This window comes from Camelus bactrianus, chromosome 21 (genome assembly GCF_048773025.1).
Source record: "Camelus bactrianus isolate YW-2024 breed Bactrian camel chromosome 21, ASM4877302v1, whole genome shotgun sequence".
Classification (NCBI taxonomy): Eukaryota; Metazoa; Chordata; class Mammalia; order Artiodactyla; family Camelidae; genus Camelus; species Camelus bactrianus.
This window is the reverse complement of record NC_133559.1, coordinates 21,095,146-21,108,074: the sequence shown is the minus strand read 5'-3', so window position 1 is coordinate 21,108,074 and position 12,929 is coordinate 21,095,146. Positions and strand designations below refer to the sequence as shown.

The 12,929-nt window shown below is 40.5% G+C and overlaps 1 protein-coding gene, 1 long non-coding RNA gene and 10 other non-coding genes across 17 annotated transcripts in view; 11 read left to right on the top strand and 1 right to left on the bottom strand.

Moving 5' to 3' along the window:
* Positions 1–8,846, bottom strand: part of ZBTB37 (zinc finger and BTB domain containing 37) — a 27,402-nt gene extending 18,556 nt beyond the window's left edge. The window contains exons 1-4 of one of the 3 annotated variants that reach the window (XR_012501391.1): positions 8,712–8,846; positions 7,983–8,179; positions 5,928–6,884; positions 2,609–4,459 (exon numbers count right to left, since the gene is read on the bottom strand). Coding sequence is in view for 2 of the 3 variants with exons in the window: in XM_010954876.3 (XP_010953178.2) it covers positions 4,360–4,459; positions 5,928–6,850 (1,023 nt within the window). In the remaining variant the exon portion in view is untranslated. Of the gene's footprint in view, positions 1–2,608; positions 4,460–5,927; positions 6,888–7,982; positions 8,180–8,711 lie in introns of all 3 variants that reach the window. The other 2 variants (XM_010954876.3, XM_010954875.3) reach the window with 2 other exon arrangements.
* On the top strand, positions 8,288–12,929 carry LOC141574386 (uncharacterized). 4 transcript variants are annotated; one of them, XR_012501395.1, is made up of 11 exons: positions 8,311–9,178; positions 9,757–9,809; positions 10,000–10,032; positions 10,237–10,278; positions 10,544–10,575; positions 10,892–10,928; positions 11,206–11,246; positions 11,435–11,464; positions 11,652–11,703; positions 12,414–12,440; positions 12,622–12,929. It is a non-coding gene; the product is annotated as an uncharacterized LOC141574386 (long non-coding RNA). The 4 variants fall into 4 exon arrangements; XR_012501393.1 differs by having other exon boundaries at positions 8,288–9,178; positions 11,652–12,440; XR_012501394.1 differs by lacking the exon at positions 12,414–12,440 and having other exon boundaries at positions 8,312–9,178.
* On the top strand, positions 9,398–9,477 carry LOC123616855 (small nucleolar RNA SNORD74). Its single transcript, XR_006724889.1, has one exon. It is a non-coding gene; the product is annotated as a small nucleolar RNA SNORD74 (small nucleolar RNA).
* Positions 9,869–9,930, top strand: LOC123616864 (small nucleolar RNA SNORD75). Its single transcript, XR_006724899.1, has one exon. It is a non-coding gene; the product is annotated as a small nucleolar RNA SNORD75 (small nucleolar RNA).
* Positions 10,089–10,170, top strand: LOC123616851 (small nucleolar RNA SNORD24). The gene has a single exon (XR_006724885.2). It is a non-coding gene; the product is annotated as a small nucleolar RNA SNORD24 (small nucleolar RNA).
* Positions 10,408–10,476, top strand: LOC123616861 (small nucleolar RNA SNORD77). Its single transcript, XR_006724896.1, has one exon. It is a non-coding gene; the product is annotated as a small nucleolar RNA SNORD77 (small nucleolar RNA).
* LOC123616856 (small nucleolar RNA SNORD44) lies at positions 10,754–10,816 on the top strand. The gene has a single exon (XR_006724890.1). It is a non-coding gene; the product is annotated as a small nucleolar RNA SNORD44 (small nucleolar RNA).
* LOC123616862 (small nucleolar RNA SNORD78) lies at positions 11,065–11,129 on the top strand. The gene has a single exon (XR_006724897.1). It is a non-coding gene; the product is annotated as a small nucleolar RNA SNORD78 (small nucleolar RNA).
* On the top strand, positions 11,504–11,588 carry LOC123616853 (small nucleolar RNA SNORD79). The gene has a single exon (XR_006724887.1). It is a non-coding gene; the product is annotated as a small nucleolar RNA SNORD79 (small nucleolar RNA).
* Positions 11,748–11,828, top strand: LOC123616857 (small nucleolar RNA snR60/Z15/Z230/Z193/J17). The gene has a single exon (XR_006724891.1). It is a non-coding gene; the product is annotated as a small nucleolar RNA snR60/Z15/Z230/Z193/J17 (small nucleolar RNA).
* On the top strand, positions 12,479–12,556 carry LOC123616854 (small nucleolar RNA SNORD47). The gene has a single exon (XR_006724888.1). It is a non-coding gene; the product is annotated as a small nucleolar RNA SNORD47 (small nucleolar RNA).
* Positions 12,709–12,785, top strand: LOC123616852 (small nucleolar RNA SNORD81). Its single transcript, XR_006724886.1, has one exon. It is a non-coding gene; the product is annotated as a small nucleolar RNA SNORD81 (small nucleolar RNA).

The window sequence follows — 12,929 nt, the reverse complement described above, 5'->3', positions numbered from 1 at the left end:
AATAGTATGTTGAATCCCCACCACACAACAATTATCAACTCACGGGTAATTTTATTTTTCCTTTATCCTCACCTATTTCTCTCCTTTCTCATATTATTTTTGAAAAAAAAAACCCCAGACATAATTTCATCCATAAATATTTTAGTATGGTACCTCTAAAAGACAAGGATTCTTAGTATAACCAAAATACCACTAACACACCTAAAAAAACCCAGTAATTCCTTAATATCCATTAAATAGGATCTTAATTTCATTTACCTAATCTGAACATGAACAGTCTAGATAGTCAAAGGATTTAACATATGAAGTAAACATGGTTTCCTCCTATCTGAAAGCTGGGAGCGGAGGGAACAATACATTTCTTTGAATGAATAATTTAAAACCCTTGGATTTATATATATTTTGCATTCAAAATTCTGTATTAAAATATCACCATTCAGAAATTACTGACTTATTTAGCTGGCTGACTTCTGAAGTTGTTGTGTGTGCATGTGTGTATATTCTGTATACAATGTTTTAAGTAAAAAAAAAAACAATTATATATATACATAAGCATTTTAAATATGTAGGAGGAAATTACATATGTTTAGCACAGGTAAAGTACTAACGGAAAAAGGAGAATATGTAAATGTTGACTCTAGATTAACTGGACAAACATGAATTTAATTATCAATTAATCTTGTAACTTCTTCTTGAATTTCTAAAAATGTGTTTTGTCTCCTTTCATATATGTTAGCTAACAGTGTTCTTCAGTTTTTCCAACAGAATAGAGGCAGTTCTCAGCAGGTTTGGGAAGCAGTATGTGAAGTCCAGCATTGAATATTAAGGCTGAGGTTTTAGATGATTTCAATTTGTCTTATATAACTTTTCTTTCTGCTCCAATTCCCTGGATAATCAAAACTGAACTCACATAAAGAATGAGGGATTATTCCACTAAAAGGTCCTTGCTGACCACGGACAAAGCACAGTATAACTTCTATGAGGCTGTTTCCTCATCCATAAAATGAAAAAGTTACATGTTTTGCCAGCTCCATTGGATTCTCATGGGAATAACACATGGTAACAGTACCTTGGGGTATCCTGAATACCTGCTGTTATGCTTCATAGCAATTACGTGTGCTGGAACCTGGGTTCAAATCTGCATCCTACTTATTGTTTGATTTGGAGCAAGTTATTTACTTTGTCAGCTTCTTTATCTGTAAAATGGATATAATAACAGCATCTACCTCATAGACTGCTCTGTGCATTGCATGAATACACTAAAGTGCTTAACATAGCTCAATAAATGCTAGCTATTATTAGACACTACAAATTCACAATTATTCCTCATCCTGAGGGTGCCAATTCCCTAAAAAAAACTGCCTAACATTAAGGAAACTAATGTCATACCAGTATTGTCCACAAGCAGAAAGTAAATGTATTTTAGCTATCTGTGATGAACCATAATCAGAAAACTCACACATTTTAATATACTTCACCTAAAAATTACTACAATAAAGTTGCAATAAAAGAGCAAGTAAATGAGCATAAAATATAGATTAGGTCCTTGTCAAAGGCAACAATATATCTTTGGTAGTTTTATTCATTTGAACTCTAAAAAGCAGCAAGGACAAAAATGGCTGCCTCCTGGTTTTCTCTGTCACTAACAGGTGGATCATTTCACTCCTCCCACTTTGCAACTCCCTACTATTTTGTAAGTCCTGTGAGCCCAGGGACATTCCACATTGCTGAATACCCCTGAACTTGATCAGTGCTTGATATGTAATAGGTGTTCAATAACTTTTTTTAATGAACCATTCCATATAATGAATAAACTCCATATAAATGAATGCTTTCCATATTTTCTAAAACAAATACCAGTCCAGATTCTTGCCATGGCCTTCAAAGCTGTCAACCATTCTAAAATTGCAGTTATTAACCTGAGACTCAAAGAACTGAAGGGACTTCAAAAATCATCTGATTCATTTACTAATTTTATTTAGAGATCTCCAAAACTGAGGACTTCACAGGCAACTAAATAATTCCTCATTTACTGGCTGTCTCTTTATTGGGCACCTACCCCACAGTAATCTTAGTTACTCAAAACTACTTAGAGGCAAAACAACTCCCATTTAGTGGGCACCTGATGAGACAATGTCAGATACAATGAAGTTTAGAAAATGTGGACTCTGCTCTCAAGGCGATTTCAATCTAGAAGGAGACAAATTATTGCAAATAAAAAATGAGTAACTTACAAGAGTCATTAGAGAATTAGGAAATATTATACAGTACCATCTGTAAATGCTACTGTAGTGTAAGAAGGGGAGATCAAAGAGGTCTAGGCTATTCAGGACAGAGGGAACTAGGAGCTGGGCCTTGGGTGGTCCCAGATGCCTGGAAACAACAGGGTATCTCAGACTCAAGGTGCAGAGACAGAAAAAAGTTTGATTGTGGTTCTGAGGCACAGAGAAAGTCTGCCTGTTTTGGACAGACAGTGAATGCTGATGAATGGTGGGAAAAGCTGAGTTAAAAAGATTATAAATTACTTGGAAAATTGGGCCAAGTATTTTAACCTCCATGTGGTAGAGAAAGGGAAAAAGTCATAGAACGTTTTGAATAAAGGAGTGACCTTAGTAGCCTGTTCCAGTTAAATCACCCTCATAATCAGGAAGCTCTTCAAGCCCATCAAAATTTGTTCTCACAATAATGTACGTCCATGTTCTGTTTTGGTTCTCTGTGGCAGGGAAAAAAATGACTGGTGAGTAGACTCACCATAATAAACTTTAATACATGTTAAGGCATACATAAACTCATCCCTTAACATCCATTCCAGATGACACTACTTATCTCCTATTTCTTTTTATTTTTTGGTGGAGGGAGTTTATAGGGTGTTTATCTATCTATCTATCTATCTATCTGTCCATCCGTCCATCTATCTACCTACCTACCTACCAATCTATTTTGATGGCAGTGCTGGGGACTGAACCCAGGACCTCGTGTATGCTAGGCACACACTCTATACCACTGACCTATACCCTCCCCTACCTCCTATTTCTTTATAGCCTGTAACTTCTGCTTCAGTCAGGTAAACACTCTTGTAGAATTCTAATTTTTATCTCTATCCCATCTACACGTGGAATAAGTTATCCTTTTTGTAACCACTTTAAAAACCACATTTAAACTCTTTTGAAGAACACTTTCCTTAAGTAGATATTGATTCCTGTAAGTGCCTTTTAAGCATTCCTATTCCCATTACACTGTTACTGAAGTCTATACAGTCTTATCTATATGTGTTCTGCATATCTGTTAGTCTGTCTTATCCCCCCAGTAAATTGTAAGGTCTGTCTCACTGCTGTATTTATTTTCACAATAATTACAGTCAAATAGTAATCACATCCTATTTGAGAGATGAGGAGAAAAAGTGCCCTAATTATGAGTACATTCCTCCAAGCTCCTAGCATGTTCTCTAACACCTTATTAAAACTAAAAAATTCTCCTGTAATGGTTACAGTACCTTTTCTGGTACCAAACGGCATAATATGCAAGTAAACATAATTTGTAACAATGTCTTGCAGCTGTAACTATACTATGTAAACAATAAACATCCAAAGGTTTAGATAAAAATTAAACAAGATACTATCAGTATAGTGCAGAAGATTAAAAATTAGCTACACAATCTTAATCCACCAGTGTTTCTTTTTAAAGAGCAACAGTGTTTACAATTTGTGTTCTACTTGGTGAGTTGAGCATCTTTTTAAAAATCAATCTTCAGTGACACAGACCTATGAGAAAAACACAAACAAAAATATCAACCAACTACGTGCATATACTATTTGCTGAGGAGAATCGCAAAGAAAATAGAAGATACCATTCCTGTCCTTTCGAGGACATTTTAGTTTGAATAAACGATTTAGGAAGAAAATAAATGAAAAGATACAAGCCTATTAAAAAGCAAACAGGACACAAAACTGTATAAGCCACGTATTCACAAATATGCAATACTGTATAACTTAGTAATTATGTAGTCTTATATGCACAATGCACAAAATCAAACTCTCTCCATCCCAGGTCCTAAATTACCTGCATGTAGTTTTTAGGGGTTATTTTTATTACTCTCAGGACTATAGACTAGTTTCTACAGTCAGCAAAGAGTTCCACAATCTTATCTTTTTCTATTTCCCAAACTCTGCTGACACCAAAAGTATATTTCCAGCATGCTCACAAGCAAGAATAAAGAGAGAAGTAATCAAATAGAGTATTTATTTAATAGGGCCACTGTTACCCCTCCCACCTCTCTCCTTCCTTAGTCATTACGCTGCGTTCACACACAGTGGCAATTTCTTCAAGCGCCACGGTAGTCCTAAATCCACAAGCACATACCTGGGAGCTGGGCTGCTTAGGCTCATCCATTCTGGCAGGAGACTCACTTCTGGCTCTGTGTCTCTCGGTCAAGGGGACAACACTGCCGGAGGGGCTGAATCTGTTGGAAGAGGAGCACAAAGGGGCCTAATAGACAAGTAGTGCCAAGGAACATAAAAAATGGTGATGTCTATATTCTTTACCCCATGGCCGAGGAAGGGGGAACAAATTGGACAACAGATTTCTAAGAAATACTTTCATGGAGTCCCTATAGAATCTGGTATGAAATTTTAAAAAGTTTGCCTTAGTAGATTAAAGAAATACATAATGACATAGTGGATTTGACCTGGGGAAGCTAAGGCTAAATGTAAGCTTCTCACTTTACATAAGTACTAGGAGACCAAGAAAAGAACAAATTAAAACTGGGTGTGTAATTTTGTTTCTTCTACATAACTCTTAGGTTTTCGGTTGATCTCTTCTCCAAGCCCCACGATAACTTGTTGTATATTTCAGACTGTTGACGTAGATAATGGAGATTAAAAATTTTTGCATTTGAGCTATTAACTTGCTACAGTTCTAACTGTAGTGGAGGGACAAAAGTGCTAATTTAGGGGGACAATAAGTATTATGCTCAAGAGTATTTTAACTAGTAAGGACACAAGAAGGAAAATACTCAAATGGAGACCACCTGACGTGAATACAGTATATACTCGCCGAATTTTGGTGACACGTGTGTCTCTCAAGACCAAATGTGAACCAAAGTAATAGCTACTTTAGTTACCATTGTTCATATGGTCAATTTAAAATTTTTAAGAAAGGAAAAGAACAAATATTACCAAGTTGGTAATATTTCTTTCTTTTAATTGAGACTTTCTTTCAACTTACTTAGATTAAAATTATCATTATTTCCACCAAAAAGAAATGTTCTAACAACTGCAATGTATTAGAAAGAGAGAAGTGGGCAAAGGGCATAGTAGCACTGGTGAAAAAAAGACTCTCAGGTTTGTGGTAGCAGTTGTCATCAATAAAACAGAAAAGATACCGTCAAATGACAAGCGAAGAAAAGTAATGAAAAACATTCAAAAAGCTTTTCTTTGCAATTACTCTGATTACACTGATTTAAACAGGACAATCACTGCTGGTACCATAATTCCTCTAATTTGGTAGATGGGCACAAAGAAAACAGTGCGACAAAGCAAAGTGAAACTCCCAGAGGCCACCTACCTGTGTGAGAACGTACCAAGGAAGGGCAATGTAGTCAGATTCCCAGCTGAAGATCAGCTCTCTTCCTGGAATTCCGAGGAAGCCCTGGCAATTACTGATCCTAGTGTGACTGTAGACGCTATTCTGATTCATGGAAGTGTCTAACTTTACCATAGTTCTCACAATACTGTGAATACTTCAGGACTAGGAGCTTCCTGCTTTAAAAAAAATTAGAACGCGAGTCTTTTGGCACACTTCCAGTTTCCCCAATATCAATATAACTTTGAGAACATCAAGTAAGGAAGATGCTTTTTGTATCACACAGAGGGCCTGCTTTAGTGATGTCTGAACAATAGCTATTAGATGGCAAACAAAATAAAACTTACCTGTCAATTTCACTGCTTGTTGGCCGAGCCACCTTGGCTCCTGAAGATCCTAAAGTATAATTTTCCTGTCCTATAGAACCATGGCCTGTGGTGTCAATCACCATGGCTGTGACTTCCTCTGCACTACTCCCATCTTCTCCGGAAGGCTGATTCTCAGGCCCAAGCCACTCCTCCAGATTTTCAGTTTTGATGTGCACTGCTCCAAGAACCCTAACTTCATCATCACTCCGGGCCCCTCGGTCTGCTACTCCTGTCTCCACGTACCATTGTCCTGCTCGGTTGATCCGAAGAATGGGCTCCCGGCTCTCTACATCAGAACTCTGTTCAATTATCTGGGGGCTGGTGGACTCCTCGGGAGGACTGAGCTCCCTGATATCCAGCACGGCACTAACCTGACCTCGCCGGCTTGCCTTTGGGGTGTTTTGTCGGGGGCTAAGGGAGCGGTTCAGATTTGGTGTAATACTATGAGATTCTGGAGGTCTCTCTGGATGCTTTGTCCTTGTTTGACTTAATTCAGCTTCAACCTCAGCCACATTAATTTTGAAATGAATGCCCTCCAGGATCTGTGTACATTTGTCTATAATATGCTGCATCTGCAGAAAACTGGCAGCTGTCAGGTAGCTGATGATATCTGCCAGTTGCAGGCATATCCGCCCCGTATAACAGAAAGAAAGGAGCTGTTCAAAAACAGTAGGGTTCTTGATAACTGAAATGGAGACAGTACTCATCTCATTCAAGGACATGTGATCTCGGAAATAGGGGGAGCTGGCAGCCAGTACCACTTTGTGAGCCCGAAAAGCCTGTCCTTGCACATTGACCACGATGTCACAGAGACGGCCCTGCATGCGCAGCTGGTTTAGATGGCTCAGGACAGAGTTGCTGAAGTCAGGGATCTCCAGTTGTATGTTGCCACCTTTCTCCATGGTCGTACCTGAGGTTGTAGGCAGGCATTCAACCCTGCTGAGAGAGGAAACCATATCATCATTAATAATGATAATTTCACTCCCCTCAGGCTTTCCAATTCAAACCTATTTTAAAACACTACTTGGAGAAGTTTCAAAATTTCCAAGTAAAAAGAGATACGTGTTTAAATATGGAAAACAAATACCAACAGGTTTATTAGTTTAGGTTTCACAGCAAGATACTGTTAAAACAAAAAAGCGATTGTTAGACTTCTAAAAATTCAACCTAAGCCCGTACTTTCCTTACTAATAAGCTATGTAATCTCAAAACAGACATTCAACAGAAGGGGAGAAAGCAGCTGTGAAAGTTGTTTAAGTGTTAATCGTAAGGTATTTGCACACAGGATATAAAGTCCTGTGTTTTAATTTTTTTCTGGAGAAGGAAAGAAAGCTTTTAGAATAAATGCAATTCTATATGGATGGGCTGATTAGATACTCTTCTTAATATTTTACTACATGCTGCATGAGTTATGTTTATTATTGCATGAAGTGACTAATATCCCACATGAATGTAAGCCATTATTTCTAAGCTGAAGAGTCAGAGCCCCCACAGAAAGGCTTTGGGTTTAGGACTCAGGCAAAATTTAGATTAGGAAGAAAAGCCGAGTTGTGTTGGGACTCTAACAAGATGCAGACAACCTGAAGTTTACTCTCAGGACTAGGAAAAGGTAGGCAAACCTGCCTCTATCTAAATTGAAAGTTGGGAATTTCAGAGTGGTAATGATACTTTGGTTCTGAAATTTAGGTCCCTAAAGCTGATAAGAAAACAGCATTTACCAAGTAGCTTCAATGTTGTTACATTAAAATATTTTTTAAAAAAATAGCTGAACCACTTAAACCTGTTAACTACATCCAACAGCCTTCACTGGTTGAGAGTAGTTTGTATCAATCCCAATAGGAAGACACTGACTTGAGCCCAATGTGTTTCCACTTAATCTGTAAATTTATAGACATTTACATAGTTACTTAAGACCTGAAACTTCGGGAACTTATCCTGACACGCTCATAGTACTGCCCCGTATTTACAACACACTCATCAGTAAATAGGGTAGTGTACACACTGCTTTCAAGAACCAACTTAAGCCAATCTGACCTTTTTCCAAAGCGTTTTTGTTTGTTTTGGAACTTTTAATCCAATAAGAGCCTCTGTCGTTGCCATCATGAATTCAGATGTTTATTTTGGAGCCTACACCAGCGCCTTTTTTGTTTGCTCTTTCCGGCAATTCCCCAGTGAGGAGGAAGCCCCTGGAGTAAGGTCTTTCTCTACCGTCGGCACTGCAGGGGTGCAAGCTGTAAGAGGGAGAATCGGGAACGGCATGGGGTTGGCCACTCCGATACTTGGGTGGCTTTCGTCTGCGTTAGGAAGCGTGGGGGGCGGGGAACTGGCAGAGGGGAGAAATGTCACCGAAAAGCGGGGGTGGAAAGGGGAGCAAGGCATGTGGCGGGGAGCGAGCAATCAGGTGAGGGTAAAGCACCGGGAAGGGGGCGGCGCCCCGGGACCCGGTCCAGGCAGTAGGCGTAAGCAGGCGGGGAGCTGCCCAGAGGTGGGTGTGTGTATCTGGGTGTGTCCGGGCTGCCGTGGGGGAGGGGGCCGCCCAGTCCGGGGTCCTGAGGGAGGGGCCCGGCGAGGGGGCGGGTCCGGCAGCTCAGCCCGGCCCGGGGCCAAGGGGGTGGAAGGTCTCCGGGTGCCTTGAGGCGGGGTGGAGGGAAGTGGCTGAGCGCCCCAGGAGCAGGCTGCGGCGGAGACCCGGCAAGGCGGCCCCAGGGCAGGGCAGCGGGACCGGCGTGCGGGGCCCGAGCCCAGTCAAGGAGCAGCACCTACCTCCGGGGGTGGAAATGGGCCGGAATGGGCCGGAATGGGCCGGAACACCGTCCCGGAAGTGAAACCCCCCACCCCCTCCCCCGGAGCGGGCGACGTGCCGGAAGGAAATCACTCACCCTTACACCGCCCCCCTTTCCCCTCCCCCAGCGCTTTCCGTCCCTCGCGCCCCCTCCCCTCTCTTCTCTTCCTCCTCAGTCGGTAGGAGGGCGGGAGCCCTGCGTCACGTGGGCTGTCGTGTCCCCGCCCACAGCGGCGAAGTGGGGCGGGGCCAGAGGCGGGTCAAGGGGCGGGATTAGAGGACGGGAGGGAGGTGCTTCTGGAGGAGGAGGAGGAGACAGAGGGAGGAGAGGTGCCGGAGTCGAAGCGGACGTTGGCGGAGAGCGTGCGTCATGACGTCATTGAAAAGCGCCTTATATACAAGCGTCTGGCCGCCATCTCGGTCTTTCCAGGCTACGAGTCGGTCTTTGGTATGTATGTCTTCGGTTTGCCGTTAAATGGGTTCTTCGCGCGAGGCTAGCAGCTCTTAGTAATTAAGTCCCCTTAAGCTGGCTTGCATTTCCAGGCCAGTCGTAGGCCGTTGAAGGACTCACAAGATGGAGATGGCGGAGGATTGCGCATTGGGTGCAGGCGCGATCTAATTTGTGCGTGCGTTGCTGGGGGCCGAACTGCGAAAAAACCTCGGCTCTAGGCCCTGCCTCTGATGAAGCCTGTGTTGGTAGGGACATCTGAGACTGTTGATGAATGCCAACGGCTCTGATGGCGGTGCATGCCGAGTCACCGAGTGGGTCTTTGTTAATGGCTTCGGCCCCATTTTCCTTTAGCCAAGTGCTCTAAGGAAAGGCGCTAACTGGGGAAGTCCACGTGCTTCTCTAAATTGCTGCATTCCGCACTGCATCATTTGTATGACTGGTTCTTTAATTTTGTGCAGTGCTCTCAGGAGATTAAGGGTGGTGTAAATCACTTGCATAGAGGATGCGAGGACGACATAGTCCTTAAACTTAGTTTAGAATAAAGTAAATTTTAAAAGTTGCTAATTTTTCCCTAGGAATGATGCTAGGCATGAATGCAGTTTGGCTTTTGATGGCTTCTGATGAACAGGTAAGAAACGGCTAAATGCGGTGGGAAGAATGCAATCTGCTTAAGAGGTCTTTTTGTTAAGCCTGTGATGGTTTAAGAGTAGTGGGCAGAATGGATTTCTGAAAAATTTTATTCTGAGGCTTAAATGGTAAGATGTTAACGATTAACTTAGTGGCACAGTATGTTGCATTGGATATTCTTTGTTTTATAGTTACGTGCCAAATGGATGAGACCTGCTACTGGGGTGAGTTACTGAAATACCCTCAAAAAGGGAAGTTGGGTTGAAAAGTCCACTGAATGTGCCACAATGATGACATTTTATTTGCTACTCTTGACTGTGAGGATGACGAGAATTATTACCACCATTATCCTAACTGAGGCACACAAAATGGTGATTGAGAGACCGTTGAGACTGCACCTAAGTTTACATGAAACTGTTTATTCCCAGGTCCCACAGCAGAGGCTTTACGCTGTATTTATGGGCAAACAGGTGAGAAACCTTTTTATACTCTTTACCCAGCACTTTACAGTTCTTTTTTAAAGGATTACAAATTGTTGATGCTTACAATAGGGTTTTCCTCCCTTTCTAAAACTTCTAGGGAGGAATTTGGATAAACAGATACTATGATGGTTGCATAGTTCAACAGATTGAAACATGAAAGAGATAGACCATTTGTCTGATGTATCTGGTTTAGTAAAGCTTTTATTAATAATGTAAGCAAACTGCCACTACTAATTTAGCTTCTCTTTTGTAGGCGCTAAGCAGAATTAGCTGGAAGTTGAAGGGGTAAGTAAAACTAACTGAACTAAATATTGGTAACTGGGCAGGCATGACAAATGCCACTAATGGCTTTTAAGAGTTGCTTTCTAATGCACAGGAACCAGCCCTACCATGGAGTGTTTAAACTGTGCTAAGTGGCAGATCCTTGTCCTATTACCTTACGACTGTTGATTTGTAAGAGCAGCCTGTGTGATGATAAAGCAAATACTGACTAAACATGAAAGTTTTAATTAGCTCTATCTGATATCAGGCACTTTTGTGGGGAGATTTGTGGGGAGAAAATTCATCTTTGGCTATTTATAAAAGTATTCTTATTTCTTAGGTGGACTTGAGTTTTTGACATGTCTGGAACTTTTTTGGTGAGTATTAATGCTTAAAACAATTTCATAGCTCAAAAGTTACTGAGAACACTGCTGAATTAGAATGCTTAACTATCAAGCTAACTTCCTGTGTTTGGTTTGCAAATGCATGTTGAGCATACTCTAAACAGGGTTTTTGTAATGATGTTGAGCAAATGTCTGACCTGAAATGAGCATGTAGACAAGTCTAACACTGAAGAACCCTGTGTCAAAAATTAATAAAAAAAAACTTACTTGCCATTAACAATTTAGTAAAAGGTGTCTCTTTCTCTTCTAGCTACCGGGTATATGATTTTATCTGTGGATGGCTTGCTTGGGGTAAGACATGGAAACAGTTCTTTGGCTCTTGGCACTGAGGTTTATTGTTTCTGAAATGTGCTGGTCTTAGTAATTGTTGACATGTGTCAAGTGTTTTCTAGTGGTGCACAAGCCACTGGACAGTTGAAGTAAACAGTCTTTAATGTTAACCTCTTGTGAAGCATGTCTAAAGAAACACTATTTTTCAGGTGCGGATTTCGGGGAGCTTTTGTATAAAGGTATGTATCTTATCAGTTGTAACTAGTTACTTGGCAAGATGCTGTTAATGATGATTTTTTTAAACTAAACAGATGGGAATCTCTCTGAGAAAGAATGAAGATTTTTTTAAAAACTGAAACAGTGTATGGAAATTTTTTGAAATCTACCTGTAACTACCTATTAGTAAATTTGATTAAATTTCTGCAGGTGTGAAGAGATGGGTTGCTACAAGACATGGAAGAAGGAGTTTTAAGCAGAGGTACAGTAGTCTCAAGTTTGTTTGGTGTGTTACGTGGTTTAAAGCCGATACAATGATGATAACATAGTTCAGCAGAGTAACAGTGATGAGCAAATACTGTCTTTCGCTCCTATCTGACGTATCTGGCTGCAACTATATTCTGTTCATACCCTTGAAAACGGAAACTGTCTCACAGGAATGTTCAGGGATTTGGATTAAGTATGGTGGCTCTTAGGGAAATGTTCTGTAAATTTCATGGTTAGGATATATGGTCATTTGGATAAGCATAGGTTAACACATTTTGGGGAAGTAAATTTTTATTACATATTAATCTACGTATTCATACATATTAATTTATAGATTATTCCACAATTTGTTATTTAGCTGATTTTAAATCGATAGTCATTTTCCAGAGTGGTTTTAGATTCACAGCAAAATTGCCTGTATACCAGGACCGTCTTCACACACCTCACCATCTAGAACTGGAGTGGGACTTAAAATTAGGAACCTACATTGATACAACTTTACCCTAAGTCAGTTCATTGGGGTTTACTCATGGTGTTACATGCTTCTCTGGGTTTGAACGAATGTACGATGACAAAGGTCCACCATTGTACAGAACAGGTTCACTGCCCTAAATTTTTTGAAAAAGTTAACATGGGTTATTAAAAATGGGAAAGTGAAGTAGGGTAAATTTTCAAGGCTTTTTTTCTTTTTCCATTTTTAAACAGGCAGACCTGTTACCCTAAGATTTAAGGGTAAGTTAGTCTTTGGTCTATATGATAAGTTAGAATGTAACCAATGATGCGATGATTCTGCCAAATGAATACAATGATATCACCCATAAAACCGTTCCATTTTGATTTCTGAGGTTACTTTACTAACAAGTATCACACAAGTTTTTTAATGCTGTGATCTAACATAGTCTTTCTTTTTCAGGGCATTTCACAGCAGCAGTCAAATGCAACTTACCAGTTGAGAGAGGTGAGTGAGCCTTGAAAATATTAGTACTGTTGTCTTTTGTTCCAGAATACATGATGATCTCACCCCAACTTGAACTCTCTCACTGATTACTTGATGATAATCAAAGATCTGATGTTCTGTGTATCTCAAATGCCATTAGAAATGAAACCTAGAAATGGGACTAAAAAAGGTTGCTTTGCTTTGTTCTTGCAGGCAGCTGAATGGATGCTCCTGGGATAGAAGAGAAAACAGCTTTGAATTCTAATAAATATTTATAAACCATC